The sequence below is a fragment of the Lepidochelys kempii genome, chromosome 20, assembly GCF_965140285.1.
Source record: "Lepidochelys kempii isolate rLepKem1 chromosome 20, rLepKem1.hap1, whole genome shotgun sequence".
NCBI classification, from domain to species: Eukaryota; Metazoa; Chordata; order Testudines; family Cheloniidae; genus Lepidochelys; species Lepidochelys kempii.
Window position 1 is genome coordinate 19,594,836 of NC_136399.1, and position 18,453 is coordinate 19,613,288.

Below are 18,453 nucleotides of genomic sequence, written 5' to 3' on the forward strand. Positions count from 1 at the left end.
AAGAAAGGGATAGATATTAAGACAGAAAATGTCATGTTGCCTCTATATAAATCCATGGTACGCCCACATCTTGAATACTGTGTGCAGATGTGGTCGCCCCATCTCAAACAAGATATATTGGAATTGGAAAAGGTTCAAAAAAGGGCAACAAAAATGATTAAGGGTATGATTAATGCCTTCCATATGAGGAGAGATGAATAAGACTGGGACTTTTCAGCTTGGAAAAGAGATGACTAAGGGGGGATAGGATAGAGGTCTATAAAATCATGACTGGTGAGGAGAAAGTAAATAAGGAAGTGTTATTTACTCCTCAACACAAGAACAAGGGGTCACCAAATGAAATTAATAGGCTGCAGGTTTAAAACAAACAAAAGGAAGTATTTTTTCACACAACACATAGTCAACCTGTGGAACTCCTTGCCAGAGGATGCTCTGAAGGCCAAGACCATAACAGGGTTCAAAAAAGAACTAGATAAGTTCATGGAGGATAGGTCAATAAATGGCTATTAGTCCGGATAGGCAGGGATGGTGTCCCTAGCCTCTGTTTGCCAGAAGCTGGGAATGGGCGAGGGGATGGATCACTTGACAATGACCTGCTCTGTTCATTCCCTCTGGGGCACCTGGCAGACAGGATACTGGGCTAGGTGGACCTTTGGTCTGACCCAGTATGGGCGTTCTTATGTTTTTATGATCTCTTTCCAGCTGGGTCTAATAACTGAACAGGGCCATATGATCAGCTGGGAGGGTAGCTGATCTGTCACCAGACCTTGATGCCCCCTACAGGCCAGCCAGCCTGTGACAGGATCTGGCTCTTGAGTTTTACACCTTTGGGGAGAGCAATACCGTTACCTCCTTGTCTGTAAGTGGGCATAGGAGCCCGCACTACCCTGAAGCTCAGGCTGGTGGTGATGCTACTACGCTGGCAAAAAGCAGGGGGTCGCTCTTTTGAGCAGCTTTGATGCAGCCCTTTTCCCTGGGAAATGTTTTTGCCAACAATTGCTGAATTGCAGCTGCCTCTGGGGTGGGGCACGGCAGCTGTTAACAACCACACAGAAGTTCAGGCCCTGATCCACGGAGGTAGTTAGCACAATCCAGCTGCAGCTCAGTGGGGTGAGGGGTGTATTTAGGGAGGCAGGATAATTACTCCAGCTGGCATTGGTACTGCATCTGAGGGCCTTCTGCTGGGGCTAGGGACACGGAGCCCAGTGTATGTACCTGACCCCTGGACTCTGATTATAAATGGAGACTGGGCTTTATGAGGAAGGCTCTGGGCTGGGAACGGGCCTTGGAGCTGTTTGCTTCCAGATGGGGGCCCTGGGCACTGAAATTGCTGCCCAGCTCCCAGCAGGCTCTGAGCAGGCAAGAGTCACTGATACAGAACCCAGCAGGATACGCTGGGCTTGGGACTGAGCACCAGCCTGCAGGCCAGGGGCCAAGGTGGGGAGCAGGGCCCATGGGGGCTGAGTCTCAGGGTGGGGGCAGGATCAGAGCAGGGCACCAGGGAGCGCCACCCTCCTTCCCTGCGCTCCTTTTGCTTCCTCTGGCCGTTGACAGCGTCTCGGCCCCATCCCACGCGCGAAGCCAGCCAAGTCCTTCCCACCTGTGCTGGGCCCTGGGGGAGGGCCGGCTGGGCTCACAGGCACGCTCCAGGTGCTGGAAGAAGGACCACTGGATGGATGGGGCGACCATGCATCCCCGGGCCCCCCGCCTGCTTCGGGGGCTGTGCCTCTGGCTGAGCCTGGGGCTGCCGGGTACGGGGCAGGGTGGCGCCCCCCCCCCCGTGCTCTCCTAGTGCACAGGCGGGGGGAGACAGGCAGAGGGCCAGGCTGCTGCCCCTGGGGAGTGGGCGGGAGGGAGAGAGCGGGTGTATGTCCTGCACCCACCCAGCTGAGCCTCCTGTGTCTCTCCAGGCACCCTGAGCTGGAACCGGAGCTGCGTCTTCTATGAGCACCCCCACAACCTGCAGGGCTCCATGCGGCACCGGGGGCATGTCCTGGGGGGCACCGAGAGCAGCACCATCCTCTGCAACTCCAGCCAGTGCTGCTTCGGGATCTGGAACCAAAGCCACGGCAGGCTCCAGGCAGTGATGCAAGGTGAGGGGCTGCTGAAGTGATGGGGTGGGGGTGGGGCATAGGGTGACCAGACAGCAAGTATGAAAAATGGGGACACTTTTACTTTGGTGTGGGGGTGGGGATAGTTGCCTATATAAGACAAAGCCCCTAATATTGGGACGTCTGGTTACCCTAAGAAGGCAGGATGCCTGGGTTCTATTTCTGCTCTGGGAAGGGAGTGGGGGCTGGTGGCTAGAGTGTTGGGACTGGCTCTCTCTCAGGGCTGGGAGTCAGGACTCCTGGGTTCTATCCCTCGCTCTCCCAGGGGAGAAGAGTCTAGTGGTTTGAACAGGGGAGGCTGGGAGTCTGGACTCCTGGGTTTTATCCCTGGTTCTCTCAGGGAAGTGGGATCTAGTGGTTTGAGCAGGGGGGGGCTGGGAGCCAGGACTCCTGAGTTCTATCCCTGGATCTACCTTTTGTGCGCTCTTGGGTGAGCCACTTCCCAAGTGTCTGTGAAAAGTGAGTCTAAAAGAGGCGGGTGGGTTTATTGCTCCTGCAACTCCCCATGGAGGGAAAGGCCTGTCTGCTACCCATGCAGTAGCTGCCCCCTGCTCCGACAGCAACCCCCCCCCCCATGTCCAATTGGGCTGCGGCTGGCTCGGGCCAGCGAGGGGGAAGGTCTCTCCCATCCCCAGGTGGCTGCAGGGTCAGGGCTTGGGCACCCACATGGCGGACACTATGCCTGAGGGCACTGCATGGGGAGGGAGTTGTGCTGGGGTGGGGGGTAGAAGAGATGAGGCTGGGGGGGCTCAGTTCCCTGACGGCTGTCTGTCTGTCTGTCTCTCTGCGGGAGACCAGGTTGCTGGGGCAGCGACCGAGATGGCTGCGACTCCCCAGCCTGCAAAACCAGCCCCATCCACACCATGGGGGCCATCCTTCAGCGCTGTCTGTGCCACTCCGACCTCTGCAATGCCAACGTCAGCTGGCTTGGGGCCCCTGCAGCGCCGCAAGGTGAGGAAGTGTCGCCGGGGAACATGCCCCCAGAGCTAGGGGGGCCCAGGGTGGTCTTAGCAGGGGGCTGCGGGTCAGGATTGAGGGGCACTGGCAGAGCTGGGGGAGGGAGATGTCTGAGGTAGCGGGAGGAGGGGGGCGTGTTGGGATTTAGGGGCACTGGCAGGGCTGGGGAACCCCCAGGCTGGGGTTAGCAGGGGGCTGCGGGTCAGGATTGAGGGGCACTGGCGGAGCTGGGGGAGGGAGATGTCTGAGGTCGTGGGGGGGACGTGTCGAGAAAAAATTGAGGACACAAGATAAAGCATAAATAATTGCCCTTTCCCTTCCTGTCATGTCTGTTCCATGCCTCCCCTTTGCCCTCCTCCCCCCATGTCTGGCCCTGTTCCCCTCCCAAAAGTGCCCCCATCCCAGTCTCCTCTCTCCATCCCCTCTGCAAAACCCCCCTCCCGCAGGCTGGGAGAAGGACCCTGTTTAGCATGGGGCAGTCAGTGTGTAACCACCCCCCCAGCCAGACCCATGAAGGCCGGGCTCTCCTCTCCCCGCCCCGCAGCAGGTGCGCAGTCCTGGGGGAGACCCCGGCTATCTGGATGCTCTTGCCTGGACGCTGCCCCACAGACCTTGGGGAGGCGAGCCAGGCAGGGGAGTACGAGCACCAGAGCTCTGAGTCACCCTGATAAGCAGCTGGGAGGCAGGCGAACCCAGCGCTCACACGGGACCAGGTTGGGCTGGCGGGACTGAGTCCAACCCAGCAATGCTGCCCACGACACGTCCCACCGAGCAGCTGCCATGTGGGGCTGCTGGCCTTCCTGTGGGGAGTGGGGTCTAGTGCGGGGAGCCAGGATGTCTGGGTTCTGTACCCAGCTTGGGGGAGGAGTGCGGTTTAGTGGGTTAGAGCCGGGGGATGGGGAGCCAGGACTCCTGGGTTCCATGCCCAGCTCTGAGGGGGGTGGGGGGGAGTGGTGTATAATAGTTAGAGGAGGGGAGTGGGGGTTCACATCCTGATTCTTACTCTATCCCTGGCTATCTGGACCCAGGCTGTGGGCTGTGGGATGGGGTGGCTATGGATGGGGGGGCTGACCCAGAGGGCTCAGCACATGGAAGGGAGTTTTGCCCTGGGGCTGTGCCCTGGGTGGCACCCAATGGGCTGCTCCTATGGTACCAATCCCTGACCCTCTTGTGTGGGCTCCTGGCCTAGGTTTGCCCTGATCAGGTATGAGGGCCCCATGCTGGACCCCTGGCTGAGCCTCTGCCTGGCTCCCCAGTGAGAGCACTCAGGGCTGGGGAGAGACCAGGGAGCAAGCTCTGGCCCCTGATGCTGTAGCCAGGGTCAGTCTGATTCCAGTGCATTATATCTCGTGGGGCCTGTGTGGGGAACGGGGGTCGGGGACCTCTGGGGCCCCAGCACAGGGCAGCAGGGTGCAGCGGGGGCAAAGTGGCAGTGGAGGGGTGTCACAGAGCAGCAGAGGAGGGGTAATTCCCTCTGCTCTCCCTGCACCCCTCCATCCCGCTGCTTCCCTCTCATCTCCGGTTCCTTCATTCCTGCAGCAGGAGGAAGCACTTAGCCGCAGACAGGCTCACTGGGCAGGAGAGAAAGGGATGGGACGAGCCCTCTGTGCCTTGCCCTGAGATGCAGCTCCCGTGCACTGACCACTAGACCCAACTCCCTTCCCCAAGCTAACAATAGAACCCAGGAGTCCTGACTCCCAGACCCCTGCTCTGACCACTAGACCCCACTCCCTGCAAGAGGACTATCTTGGCATCTGCCAGTAAGGATGCCTAGCTGGAATTGGCTGGGCCCAGGATCTGACTGCCCTGCTCCTTTAACAGCATGCCTGAGGCTGGATTGGGTCCCCCCCACCTAGCTTTGTAGTGCTGCGACCCAGCTCCCCCCGCCCCCCCCAAAACCGGCTTTGATGGGCTGCAGCAGAGGGAGGATACAGGAATGTTGGCAGCTGAGAGGAGGGGGGGGGAAGCCGTCCTTTCTTCTGGAGTTTAATTAAAACTCGAGCAGAGGAGCATCCCGTGGGCGGGTCGGGGAGCGAGGGCCAGATGTGAGGGGCTCTGACAGCCCCTGTCCAGTCTATGCCTCTCTGCTCCAGGAGGGGACTGGCTAGTGGCTAGAAGGGAAAGGTGGCCACTGGGCCCCGAGGAGACGGAGGTGGGGGAGGGAGGGTCATGGGAGCTGATTAAGAAAAGTGTCACTTAGGCTGAACATTAGGGGTGGTGGGCACCCCGACAGGCAGCATCCGGATGAGGAATCGCTCCCTGGGGGACAGGCTGGGACAGATCCAGCCGGGAGCGGTTGCCCCCAGGGACGTTTAGCACAGGGGTGGGCCTGGTGCAGGGGGGAGCACCTTAGGGGGCAGCCAGGTGACGGCTGGATCCCAACGCCCCAGCAGGAGCGGTATCCCGGGCGTCCTCCTCATCTGACCCCGGGCCCCGTCGCCCGCTGCCCACGGGCCGTGCCTGGGGCTGGATTCTCAGTTCGGCCTCTGCCTCTCTCGGCCTTTTCCGCAGCCTCGGCTGGGTCTGCTCCGACGGGCACCATCTGGATCGCTGTGGCCTGCCCTCTGCTGCTCTTCCTCGGCTGTCTGGCCTTCCTGGGTATGGCCCCCGCGCCCCCAGCTCCTCCAGGCCCTCGGCCCAACGGGGAATATGGGGTTTTAGATGCACCGGATCAAGCCGTCCTGCCACCCCCTGCCCCCCATCACGGGTCTCCTGGTTGTCCCAGTCATGGAACCTGGGCCCCATTAGCCCGGGCCCCAGTGGTGTGAGGGAAGGAGTGGCTCCGTAATGCAGCTGTGGTCCCTGGTCCCAGCCAGCAGGGAGCGCCCTGGCCAGGGACACAAAGCCAGTTAATTGCCCATGGACAGGCTGGACGCAGGTTGCCTTCTAGTGGGCGCAGCCTGAATTCTGTACAAGGCCCAACACCGACAGCCCCAGGGGGGAACTCCCTTCAGCTCAAGCGACCTGTTAAGATCACAGGGCTTGGGGTGCTGGGGGGGTTCTTAGTATTTATTAGACTCCCTCCCCCTCCCCCTCAATCCCTGCCTCTGCTTCACACGTAGGTACACGCCCAGCCGGACACACGCACGCGCTGGGTTGGTTTACAATTCACACACACGCACCGGGTCTGTCTCCACAGACAGTCTGTCTCTCTGTACACACACACACACACACGTGGTCTGTATGCACAGTCTGTCTCTACACACACACACACACACACACGCATCTGGGTGTCTAAACACACACACAGTCTGTCTCTCTACACACGCAAACTGGGTTAGTGTACGAGTTACACCTACGCGCGCACACACAGTTTGTCTGGCTGGCTGGCTGTATACATAGTCCGTCTCTCTCTCTACACACATGCACACACACTCAGAGTCTGGATGTCTGTATACACAGTCTGTCTCTCTCTAAACACACAGTCTGTTTGTCTCTCTATATACACACATACAAACTGAGTTGGTGTATGACACACAAACATACACACCCACACTGTCTATCTATGCACAAACCATCTGTCTCTCTCTCTGTCCACACACACACACACACACACACACTCTGTGTTCGTGTCTGACTCACACACACACCCCCCCACACTATCTGTGTATACACTGTCTGTCTGTCTGTACACAGACAGTCTGTCTCTCTCTCTCTACACACACACACATACTGGGTTAGTATATGGCTCACCCCGTCTGTCTACACACACACACACACACACACGCTGTGGGTTGATTGGTGACTCAAACCCACACACATTCTCTCTCTCTCTCTGCTGAGCAGCCCGTGGGCCCTGCAGCTCTGTGTTTAGTCCCAGGGCACTGCACCACAGTTGGGCCTTTGGCCCAGTCCCAGTGTCACCGCCCCAGAGGAGCCCCTGTGTTACTGCAGGGGGAAATCTCTCACTTTCTCTCCACAGTGCTGAGAAAGGTGAAGGTCTGTGCAGTGCTGCTGCGCCAGGAGGAGAGCAGGGAGCTGACCAAAGTCACCATGGACCCCCATTCCAGCCGTGAGAGGGAACCTCCCAGCCAGGAGCTGCCAGCACTCCAGTTCCTCCAGGTCTCACTTGGTGGCTGCGTTGGGGTTGACAGCACGGACTGGCCTTTGCCTCGGTCTCACCTCTGTCTGTGCAAGTTGCAGGCTGGTTCTGCAGGGGGAGAGCATGTGTCGCCCGGCATGTCCCTGTTGAGCTTAGGGAAGAGGTGGATCAGTCTTGGCCCATGCAAGCAGGTGTTTGTGCTGGCAGTGCCAGGCGGGGACTCCAGCGCTGCGAGCTTCCCCAGGGCAGTGCCAGGTTGTGGCTCCAGCGCTGCAAGCTTCCTCGCAGCAGTGCCAGGCAGGGTCTCCAGTGCTTCAAGCTTCAGGGTGGACTGGTTTAAATCCCGGATTTTAATCTTGATTTAAATCAACAAGCAGGAAACCTTGACTTAAATCACTGATTTTAATTGCATTTTGCATTTGTATTTTTTACTTCTTTTCCTAACAGTTCGTTCTCATTGGTGGGTAACCATTCAAACATGTTGATTCGCTACTAAATATAACCTGTTCTCTAAATTTGGTCCTTCTCTTTGCTAACCGGAGGACACATTATGTCTATACACATTTATTTAAGCAGTTACGTCGCTTAGCATTTATTTCGTGAGAATCTTAAATTTGACATTTTTGATTATGTTCAGAAAAGGCCAAGGACACATTTCTTATTTGCTAGCAAATGATTGTTTACTTGTGATTTGTCTCAAGCTGCAGCTGGATGGAAATTGGCATTCCAGTAAAAATGCACAAAACCAGCATTTTAAAACGTTTTGATTAGTGAAATAAAACTCCTTAAATGCCCTGGATACTTAAGGGGCCAAAACTGTAAGTTTAGCCAAACACATTTTGCATTAGAAACTAACTGGCTTATTCAACAGTGGGAGAACGATCTGTCGTTAGTAAACTGAAGGATTGTTTATGGTCACTATGGAGACTTTCAAAGGTATTTAGGCACCTAAAGATTCAAATAGGTGTCTAGAAGTATTTTCAAAGGTTAGGAACCTAACTCCCATGGGAGTTAAACAAAATAAAATAAATTTTATCCACCCTGCAGTAGTGCCCAGCCATGGACTCCAGTGCTGCGAGCTTCCCCGCAGCAGTGCCCAGCCATGGACTCCAGTGCTGCGAGCTTCCCCGCAGCAGTGCCCAGCCATGGACTCCAGTGCTGCGAGCTTCCCCGCAGCAGTGCCCAGCCATGGACTCCAGTGCTGCGAGCTTCTCTGCAGCAGTGCCCAGCCATGGACTCCAGTGCTGTGAGCTTCCCTGCAGCAGTGCCCAGCCATGGACTCCACAATGCTGCAAGCTTCCCCGCAGCAGTGCCCAGCTGGGACACCAGTGCTGTGACCTTCCCCGCAAAAATGCCTTACCTAGGATAAGACTAGGTTCTGTGCTCCCCTCTCCATTCCAGGGAGCTGAGAGACAGGTCAGCGTGTCACCCTATCTGTCTTTGTCCCCCGCAGGTGCTCCAGGACGGGCGCTTCTCCGTGGTGTGGCAGGGCACCCTGCACCAGACACCCGTCGCGATCAAGGCCTTCCCTGACGCCTGCTTCCAGCACTTTGCAGCCGAGTGGTCCGTGCACAGCCTGCCCCTGATGAACCACGAGAACGTGGCCCGGCTCCTGGCAGCTGGGCGAGGAGGGGTGCGTGGGGATCAGGGGAGCCTGCTGGTGCTGCAGCTCTACCCGGCGGTGAGTGCTCGCCCCACGGCCAGCCCTGGGCATGGGGGGCGGGTGGGTGCCACTGCCCTCTGCTGGGCATGTGCAGGACTGCATGGGGACTGAGTGACTGCATGTGCACAGGCAGGGAGGGGATTTTGCTCGGGATTCTGCTTGTGCTCAGATATGGAGAGAGGGAATTTAGTGTAGTCAGAAAACTCTTCCTGATGGGGGATGGATCCAGGCAGGGAATCATCTCCGGGGAAAGGGCTGGAGGCCCCGTCGTTCCCTGACGGGGGGATGGATCCAGCCGGGGAAGGACTGGGGACCCGCCTCCCCACTTGGGGTTTCACAGCCAGACTGAATGGGGTCCTGGTAAGCAGAGCGCACGGGGCCAGGCCTGCACCCGATGGGCCCCTGTGATTCTGGCCTGGGGTCCGACTGAGCCGGGCTCTGTCTGCCCTCAGGGCTCCCTAAGACTCTTCCTGAGCCAGCATATCAGCGCCTGGGACGGCACCGTCAGACTGGCCCTGTCGCTGGCCCGGGGGCTGGCCTTCCTGCACGAGGAGCTCTGGCACAACGGTGAGAGCCGCCCTGGCTCCTGGAACCCTGCAGGGGGAGCAGCAGGCTCCTGGGGCAACACTTTGCCCTGCCCGAGCCCCAGGGCTGTGGACACAGCTGTGATCCCCTTTTCCCCGCACTCCTGGTGCCCAGCCGGCCTCAATGTGGCGAGTTAGCCCCACCCACCGCCTCGGCGCGGCGAGTTTGCCCATCCTCAAGGGGGAGCCTAGGAGCTGGGAGGTGGGGATAGGACACATGGCCCAGCAGCCCTTTCCTCTACTAGCCAATCACAGCCAAGGGTCCGCCATGCCCCCACCAGCCCGTCCATTGCACCAGGCCCATGAGCCAGGCTGGTGGGGTCTCTGCAATGTCCCATTCTCCATGCCTATCCCGGGGGTGGGGGCCGGGATTTGACCCTTCTTGCTCTCTGTTGGCACTGAGAAGCACAGTGGCTCCTCCACCCCCTTCCTCCCCCCCGGCCCACACACACAGCTGGACCCTTCCTAACCCGTGTCTCCTTGGTGCCAGGCCTGCACAAACCCAGCGTGGCGCACCGGGACCTGAGCAGCCAGAATGTGCTGGTGCGGGAGGACCGGAGCTGCGCCATCGGGGACTTCGGCCTGGCCACGGCGCTGCCCGCGCACCTGGAGCAATGGGGCGGGGGCCGCATGGAAGCTGCTATCAGGAAGGTAGCAAATGTGTGTGTGTGTGTGTGTGTGTGCAGCAGCACTTGTGCTCAAGGCTCAGAGAACTGGACAGTGGGTCCAGCTGGAGAGCTGGGGTGGGGTGTGTCTGTGATAACCCCCCCACACACACACATCTAGGGCAGAGAGGGGAAGTTTTAATGGGGGGAGCGAGGGGGGAGGCCGGGGGAGTCTGAGCTCCCCGGTATATGAGCGCATGGGGGGGATGTGTGTGATCACACGTGAGCGTGCCAGAACGTGATTGAACATTGAGGTAGGGGGGCGAGGTAGGAGAGCCCCTGGAAAGGAAGCTGTTTGGGGGGAGGCTGGGAGCCCCATATGAATCAGCCCCATTCACGGGTACGTGCCTGGGAGCCTCGGCCCTGGCACATGCAAACGGTTGCACTAGCGTGGGCAAGCTCACCCTCACGTGGCATGTGAGCGGCTAGTGGTCGGCAGCTGGCGTTGACCTTCCTGCCTGATCCCAGGCAGGGACCCAGCGGTACATGGCCCCTGAGATCCTGGACGACAGCCTGGACCTGCAGGATTGGGGCCGCGCGCTGAAGCAGGCCGACATCTACTCCCTGGCCCTGGTGCTCTGGGAGATCCTGATGAGATGCTCGATGCTCTCCCCAGGTGAGCAGCTGTAGGGCTCGGTGCTGGGCGTGACCCCCTGGACCCCAGCTGGGCCGTGCCAGGCAGGATCCAGGCCTAGAGCCCATCCCCCAGGCCTCTGTCCTGCCTGGCTTTAAACATCCCGAGCACTGGGAGGTCCCACCCAGCTAGTCCCTTCCTGCACCCCATGGCTCCTCATGCCACTCCTGTATGGCCCCCAGCTTAACTATTGCTCAGCTGATCCCCCCCCCCCCCCGCCCCAGCCATGGCCGTGCTGATGTATGCAGCCCCCATCCCTGTGGACTGTGCTGCAGGATCAGCCCCTAGAAAGCCTCAAACCAAGAATTTCTCTGCCCCCCCACCCCCCGCCACCCCCCATGCACCATCAAATCAAGAGCCTCCCCCTGTCTGTGTGGTGGCAGCACAGACAAATAAAGTGCTGGAAACTCTGCCACCTGGTGGAGGTTTGGAGAAATATCACCCAAATTTTCACACAGGCACATCCGCACCCGGAACTGGGCTGTCTGCACTGCACAGTGGTCCCTGCCCAGGGGAGGTGTCTGGGAGCTCAGCCCCTGGGCAGGATACCTGCCCCCGGCAGGGGGTGGGAAGGGGAAAAGGGGCATTGCTTACAGGCTGGTTTCTGGGAGCAGTGAGCCAGTCTGCCCAGGAGGGAGGGGGCCCTGGGGCCAGAGACACTTCAGATCCAAGGGGGCTGATTCTCATTTACCCCCTTCCTGGGCTGGGCAGGAACAAGTTTGTACTTCCTGTATTCTGGGCCCAGTCCCACACTCCTGGTGTCGAGCAGCCTCAGGGATGCTCTAGGGTTACCATATTTCAACATTCAAAAAAGAGGACACTCCGGGGGGGGGGGGTGGAATTTGCTCGTGCTCCCCTGCCCTGGTCCTGCCCCAACTCCACCCCTTCCCTGCCTCTTCCCTGCCCCCATTCCAACCCTTTCCCCAAAGTCCGCACCCCAACTCCACCCCCTCCCTGCCCCATTGGACCTCTTCCCCAAATCCCCACCCCGGCCTCGCCTCCTCTCCTGAGCGCGCTGCGTTCCCCCCCCTCCCTCCCAGCCGCGCCAAACAGCCGTTTCGCAGCACAAGCGCTGGGAGCTAGGGGGAAAAAGCAGGCATTCTCTCCAGTGATCAACATTCACTTTCTTTCTCGAATGATCAACTCTTCTTTGGGGAAAAATAATAATGGCAAAATCCCAGATGTTTTTAGATATTTAAAAATTCGTCCTGGACGGCGATTTAAAAACCAAAATCCGGGAAAATGTCCGGGAAAATACATGTCCGGGAAAATACGGACATATGGTAACCATAGATGCTCTAACTTACACTCTGCTCCCATGGGCCCCGGGAGGTAGGGAATACCCATAATGCAGTGTGCTTTGGCCATGCCCTACTCCACCCCCTGCACTGGGGCTGGGAGCAGAGCCTTACGTGGTCATGCCAAGTCCACACCAACTGGGGAGCCCACTGCATGGGGGGGGATTCTCCAGGGGGCCACATATCCCCACTGGAAGGCCCCTCTGTGCTGCCAGTGCAGCCTGAGTGTGCCAGGAATCAGATCTCTTGGGTCCAAGGGGAATCCCCGTTAGCCAACAGCAGTAGTTGGGCTTTTATCCGCTCTGCTGGCCACTTTAGGGTGACACACGCCCACACACAGAGCCAGTCGCTGGTACCCGGGTCATCTTAGGGGCTGGGCTGGATGGAAGTCACAACCATTTGACCCCCACATGTCCCACTCTCTCCTCCCCCAGGCTGCGGGGTCCCTCCCTTCCTGCTGGCCTACGAGGCAGAGCTGGGCGGCAGTCCCACATATGGGGAGCTGAGGAGACTGGCCGTGGAGGAGAGGAGGAGGCCATCCATCCCCGAATCCTGGAAGGGGACAGGCCAGGTAAAGGGGTTTGGGGGGAAGGGGGACACTAGTGGGAAGGGATGAGGGAGTAGTGGAGGGGAGGAAGGACGCAACTAGCTCTGCTGCTGGTTTAAAGGGCCAGCAGTAAATACATCTACGTAGTGAGACCCTTTGGCGACCCCCAAGATTTTATTATATTCCCTGGGGGTTTTACACCCCTGACCTGAGCCCCACAGGTGCACAGGGTGAGGGTGGAGGTCTTGTCTCTGCTGCAGTAGGTTCTCTCTCAGGGCGACACCTCAGCCAGCCTGGGGTCTGGAGCCACCTGCACCCTGAGAGACCCCTCTCCCCTAGGTCTTCATCTGCCTGCGGGAGCTGCTGGAGGACTGCTGGGACCCCGATCCCGAGGCCCGGCTGACGGCTGAGTGCGCCCGCCAGCGGCTCCAGACCCTGGGAGCCGAGTTGCCGGCGGGGGTATGCTGAGCTGGCAAGGGGTACTGCCCCCCTGTCCTCGCCCGGCACTGGGCCACGGTGCCTGGGAATGCTCCTTAGGCCTCTGGTTGGCGCTGACGGAGGGAGAGGAGCTCTGGGGGCAGGGACGGCGCCATGCTCGTATCACCCCAGCTATTACCTGTGCTGGATATAAACAGGGCTGGCCTGTGCCCTGCTGCTGCATGGCCTCAAGCTGCCAGGCCGACCACCCCCACCTGGGCCAGATTCGAATTTTACACTCTGCTCCCATGGGCCCCGGGAGGCAGGGAATACCCATAATGCAGTGTGCTTTGGCCATGCCCCCAGGCTGGGAGCACAGCCCTCCCACCGTCATGCCTGCCCCACATGGAAGGGTAGGTGTGCAGCCCCCAAGTTACCCCCATCCCCTTCATGGACATGCATCCCATTATATCTTACCCCCTCCCAATGGGCATGCACCTCTTCTCCCCCTGCAGGCATACAGACCAGACACACACCCTCCTCCAAGACACATACACACACAGGGCATATGCCATCAGCCACTGATGGGCATACACCCCAGCCACACACATAGGTATACACCTTCCATGCACACTGTCCTAGCCCTCCCTGGGCTGTGACATTTCAGGGGCTGTTGCTCACAAGCTGCCTGGCTCTGGGCTATGTTGTTTACATGCTGGAAGCAGGACCAAATGCTCCCTGCCCCAAAGAGCTCACAGTAACATCCAATATGTGTGCGGGGAAACTGAGGCACTGAGTGGCAAAGTGACTTGCCGAAGGTCACCCAGCAGAGCCAAGAATAGAACCTGGGTCTCCTGAGTCCCAGTCCAGTGCACTAACCACTAGCCCACACTGTCCCTCAAAGCTCTTAATGGAGGGTGCAGATCTTGGCCATTGGGAGCTGGGCAGGGGCCAAATAGTGGCATTGGGATGTCAGATTCAGACTCTACTATTCCCCGCAGACCTTAGAGTGGGTTGAGACCGGCTACCGCCTGGGAACACCAGATGGCTTGCGATGGTACCACCTGTCAGGTGCCTCCTCTAGGAGACCATGGGGCACCATGAGCACCCCCTGCCCAGCTGTCACCAGACACTAAAGGGTTGGGCCTTTCTCCTTATATCTGGGAGTGGGTTATGGAAGGGTCTTGCTCAGCAAGACCCTGGAGTTTACGATAATACTCTGCCCTCACAAATCCCCCGTCTCCCTAATTTCACAACAGGGGAAACTGAGGCATGGAGGGGGAGGGGACTCACCCAGGAATAAAACCCAGCTCCCAGGCCTCTGTGCTAAGCACAGGGCAGTGCTGCCTGTCTGCAGGCCGATGGTGCAATGCCAGGTTTTGCTGACCCTCGGGGCTCTGTGCCAGCCGCCTCTCGACAGGGAGGGGCTGGGGGACACAGGCACCTGCCAGGCGTCACTCAGCTGGAGTGACAGTCCCATGTTTGCCCCTGCGCCAGCTGCAGCGACTCTGGGAGCTGGGCTGCAGGCCCACTGAGCTCCTCCTCCTGGCTACTAGTAAGGATGTAGGATGACCATGGCTCCCCCAGCTCCACTGCTGCCTTGCAGGGTAGAGGGGGCCAGCCCATTCCACCCCCAGGGGGCGCCCAGGTTGTGACAGGAGAGGGCCGCTGGGGGTGGCGGGGTCCAGAGGAAGGAGAGAGGGGGAGCCTGGCTCTTGGGGAAGAGGGGATCAGGGGAGAATACAATAGATGGGAGAAAGGTTGGGACAAACGGGGAAATAATGGTCTTGTGGCTAGTGCCCAGGACTCCTGGGTCCCATTCCCAGATCTGCCCCGACTCACTGTGAGAATCTCCCGTCGCCTCCCTGTTCCCCAACTCCCCCCGTCTGGGGATAACGATATTGACACACACATGCCCCAGGGTTGGTGAAAGAGCCTTCATTTACGGTGCGGAGGGAATCGGGAATCCCGCGGGCGCTCGGCCTGCAGAAAGGACACCTGAGGAGCAACACAGCCCTGCCCAGGCCATCTCCGAGCCCCAGACGGGGCAGGCAAGCTGCTTGCTGGGGTAGTTTGACACTGAACGTTTGTACGAGGGGCCTGGCTGGAAATAAAGCCTGAGTAATACACAAGTACAGACTGGTCTGAGTGATCAGGTATGGGAGGAGGTGGGGTAGATGGGCCATTGGCGAGTGAGCTAAGGATGGGCCAGTGAGCTCACCTGGTGTCGAAGGATGAGGTTTATAGAGCTAGTTTGATTTGTTGCAGCAGGATATGCATAGATCAGTGGTCCCCACACTTTTGAGGGTCATGCCCCCCCCTTACCCTTGTCCGCCTCCCCAGAGCTGGGTCCAGGAGCAGGGACGCAGCTGCACAGGACGATGACGTATACAGGGGTCAGGGGGCCAAGGCTGGAGCCGCAGTTGGTGGTGAATCTGGGGCCAGGAGCTGGGCCGGGGACAGAGCCGCGGCCAGCGGCTGAGGCTGGCGCCGGGGCTTGGAGTGGAGCCGCTAGGAGGTGGGAGGCAGGGCCAGATGTGGGGCCAGAAGCCGGGGACCAGGCACGGGGCCAGGAGCTGGGGACGCAGCTACGGGCAGGACTGGAGCAGAACTGGAGGCGAAGAGGGGCTGGGTGGCACTCCTTCCCCGGCCCCCATGGGGGCTGCCCCTGGCCCTCCCACGCCCCACAGGTTGTGGACCTCTTGCATAGATTATAAGGCCCAAAGGGATGCCTGTGATTGTCTCATCTGACCTGCATAACACAGCCCTGAATTATATCCTGTTTGAAGTAGAATGGATTTTTTAGAAAAACCTCCACTCTTGATTTAGAACTTGCCCGTGGTGGAGAATCCCGGACGACCCTTGGACCTTGTTCAACCTTTGTCTGCTCGCCTGACCAGCCCGCGAGCACATGCAGGTACTTACAGACTGTGATCAAGTCACCCCTTAGCTTTCTTTTTGTTGAGCTAAACAGACCGAGGTCCTGGAGTCTCTCACTGTAAGGCAGGTCTCCCAACCCTGTTGCGTTCTTGTGGCTCTTCTCTGCACCCTCTCTGAGACCAAGGTGCTGCTACAGCAAGAGGTGTGGGGCTTGACAGATCCAGTGTGGCCGGAGAAAAACACCCAGGCATCTATCCCTGTGCAACACCCAGGTTCTTATCCTGCTCCCCCAGAGTATCCAAGCACCTTCCAGTCCAACTCCCACCTATCACACGTGGCTCATTCCCCCCACCCCAAAGGGGGAGAACTGGGTGGGCAGCGGAGGGTTTTGTTTTGGTAGGGTCTTGGTTTAAATATACACTGGGTTTATAGGCAATAGGCCCCTGGGTTTGAGCCCACAGGGAACTGAGGATTCTGGGCAAGACAAGCCAATGGTCTGATGGAGGATTCTACGCTGGATGGGCCACTGGGAGCCAGTGTTAAACAGGGCAGAGAGGAGCCAGCACTCGCTAATCACACCGCCTCATGCTTTTCTCCCAGAGATCTCCGAGCGTTTTACAAAGGAGGTCAGGCTCATTAGCCCCATTTCACATACAGGGAAACTGAGGCACAGAGTGGCGAAGTGAGTTGCCCAGTAGAGCCAAGACTAGCACTCAGGTCTCCCAAGGCGCAGTCTGGTGCTTTATCTGCTAGACCCCAGTGCCTCCCAGAGCAGGGAATAGACCCCCCCAAGTCCTGGTGCCCAGTATCCTCCTCTAGCCATTGGTCTGTGATCTGGTGCAATAGGGCCTCAGATTCTTGCCCTTAGCAGCAGCCCAGAATAATACCACTTAACAACACATCCCTTCAGCACAAAGGACTCCAGAGATTTCTCTCTGAAAAGTACGGGGAGGGGGGGACACATAATTCTTATTGCTGGGCAAGACTGGTCCAAAGCCCATTCTAACCTGCACAGGGATTCTTAAACCCTGGGGCTTCCTCATCCCAGGAGGAATCCAGCCGGTGATTTCTCCAGGCCTTGGGATTCTGAACATGCTCCTGACTTGGGAGGACTCTGAGGCAGGACTTTTATCTGTCACTAATATTTGCACATCTCAGGCATCCCCCCCTTTGTCCCAGGTTGGGGTGTTGTCCCCATTTTCACAGGGAAGTCAACTAAGTCACAGGGTAAGCAAGGTATATGCCCAAGTGTTACCAGGCGTGCCAGAGCTACAGAGCCCATTGTGTACTCAGCATTCCCTTCCACGGCAGCTGAATCCAGGCCAGGATTTAGAATGGCCCCATATAGAATCATTGAATATCAGGGTTGGAAGGGACCTCAGGAGGTCCACTGCTCAAAGTGGGACCAATCCCCAATTTTTGCCCCAGATCCCATTGGCCCCCTCAAGGATTGAACTCACAACCCTGGGTTTAGCAGGCCAATGCTCAAACCACTGAGCTATCCCTCCCCCCATCTTGGCACTAACCAGAGGGAACCTCAGGGTCAGTCTGTGTCCAGCAGCCTCAATAAAAGAGCCAGTCTAGTCATTATAGCTGTGTCCTGCCTCCCATCCCCACATGCTTGAGCCCATTCCCCGCCCAGAGCCAGGGCTAGAACCGAGGAGTCCTGGCTCCCAGTCTTCTGCTGTAGCCACTAGACAGACTAGAAAACAACACAATAAAACGTTGCCAGTTTTCCCAAGAGCTTCCCCCAGCCCAAGCCCCTTTCTCCACATTTAGTTCCAGCAGATCCCCCCACATTGCCTAATGCACTGGGCAGCGCTCCACAGGGACACTGTCCTTTGAGTGCAGCCAGGATCTCACTGACCTTGGCGCTGCTGTCAGGTGAGCTTTGCTTTCATGCAGTGTCATCAGAGCTGTGTGTAAACACTTGGCGCTCTAACTTGGCTGGGCTCCAGGACAGGGCGCATTCAGACACCCACACCCCGCTCGCCAGCTTGGCCCTGATTAATCTCTCAGAAACAGGCCCTGATCCCACTGCTTAAAGCATGTGTGTTTGGAGGTGGGGGGGCTGTCTCTGAAGGGTGCACCCCAAGGTCTGTCTTACAAAAGCTCTTGCTCCCAGATGATAGACTCCCACTTTTTTCAGACCACTTGAAGCGCTGCTTGATCCCCTCTGAAGTCACTCCTGCATCTTAGAGAGCCACCAGGCAGCCTTTGGGCACTTTAGATCTGATGATTGAGTATCTAGCTAGGAAAGGTCATTGCCTTGCTGCCTGATCACTTTTGTTTCCTCTAGCCAGCGCTTATACGTGCCCATCACCATAATACCTGGGTGCTTTACACTTATTAGCAGATTTTATCCTCACATACCCGTGGGGTATGATCCCCATTTACAGGTGGGGAAACTGAGGCACAGGGTAGACTATATGACTTTCCCTAGGTCACCCAGGACAAATGTGGATGAGGAAAGAATCTATCCCAGGTGTCCAGCCTGGTGCCCTACCCAGTGGACCATCCTTCCTAGTGCTTTCTCTGCCTCTCAAAAGAGCACTCAGTGCCATGGGTTTCAATGGCGCGAGACTGGACAGCCAGCATGTTTCTTTGCCACCTCATCTGAGGATCTCAAAGCACTTCCCAAGCATTAGTGAATTA

General features: G+C 58.1%; 1 protein-coding gene across 1 annotated transcript; it reads left to right on the forward strand.

Moving 5' to 3' along the window:
* Positions 1-1,453: 1,453 nt before the first annotated feature.
* On the forward strand, positions 1,454-15,037 carry AMHR2 (anti-Mullerian hormone receptor type 2). The gene is made up of 11 exons (XM_073318551.2): positions 1,454-1,751; positions 1,911-2,093; positions 2,910-3,062; positions 5,580-5,666; positions 6,991-7,130; positions 8,564-8,791; positions 9,226-9,340; positions 9,848-10,008; positions 10,491-10,638; positions 12,389-12,525; positions 12,841-15,037. The coding sequence occupies exons 1-11, from the start codon at positions 1,454-1,456 to the stop codon at positions 12,967-12,969; spliced, it is 1,779 nt and encodes a 592-aa protein (XP_073174652.1). The 3' UTR covers positions 12,970-15,037.
* The last annotated feature ends 3,416 nt before the right edge of the window (positions 15,038-18,453 follow it).

Bases quoted from the DNA above. Each gene is read 5' to 3' on its own strand.
- AMHR2 (XM_073318551.2), top strand. From the start codon at position 1,454: ATGGGGGCTGAGTCTCAGGGTGGGGGCAGGATCAGAGCAGGGCACCAG. The intron at 3,063-5,579 runs GTGAGGAAGTGT...CCTTTTCCGCAG, and splicing joins GGCCCCTGCAGCGCCGCAAG to CCTCGGCTGGGTCTGCTCCG. The intron at 7,131-8,563 runs GTCTCACTTGGT...TGTCCCCCGCAG, and splicing joins CAGCACTCCAGTTCCTCCAG to GTGCTCCAGGACGGGCGCTT.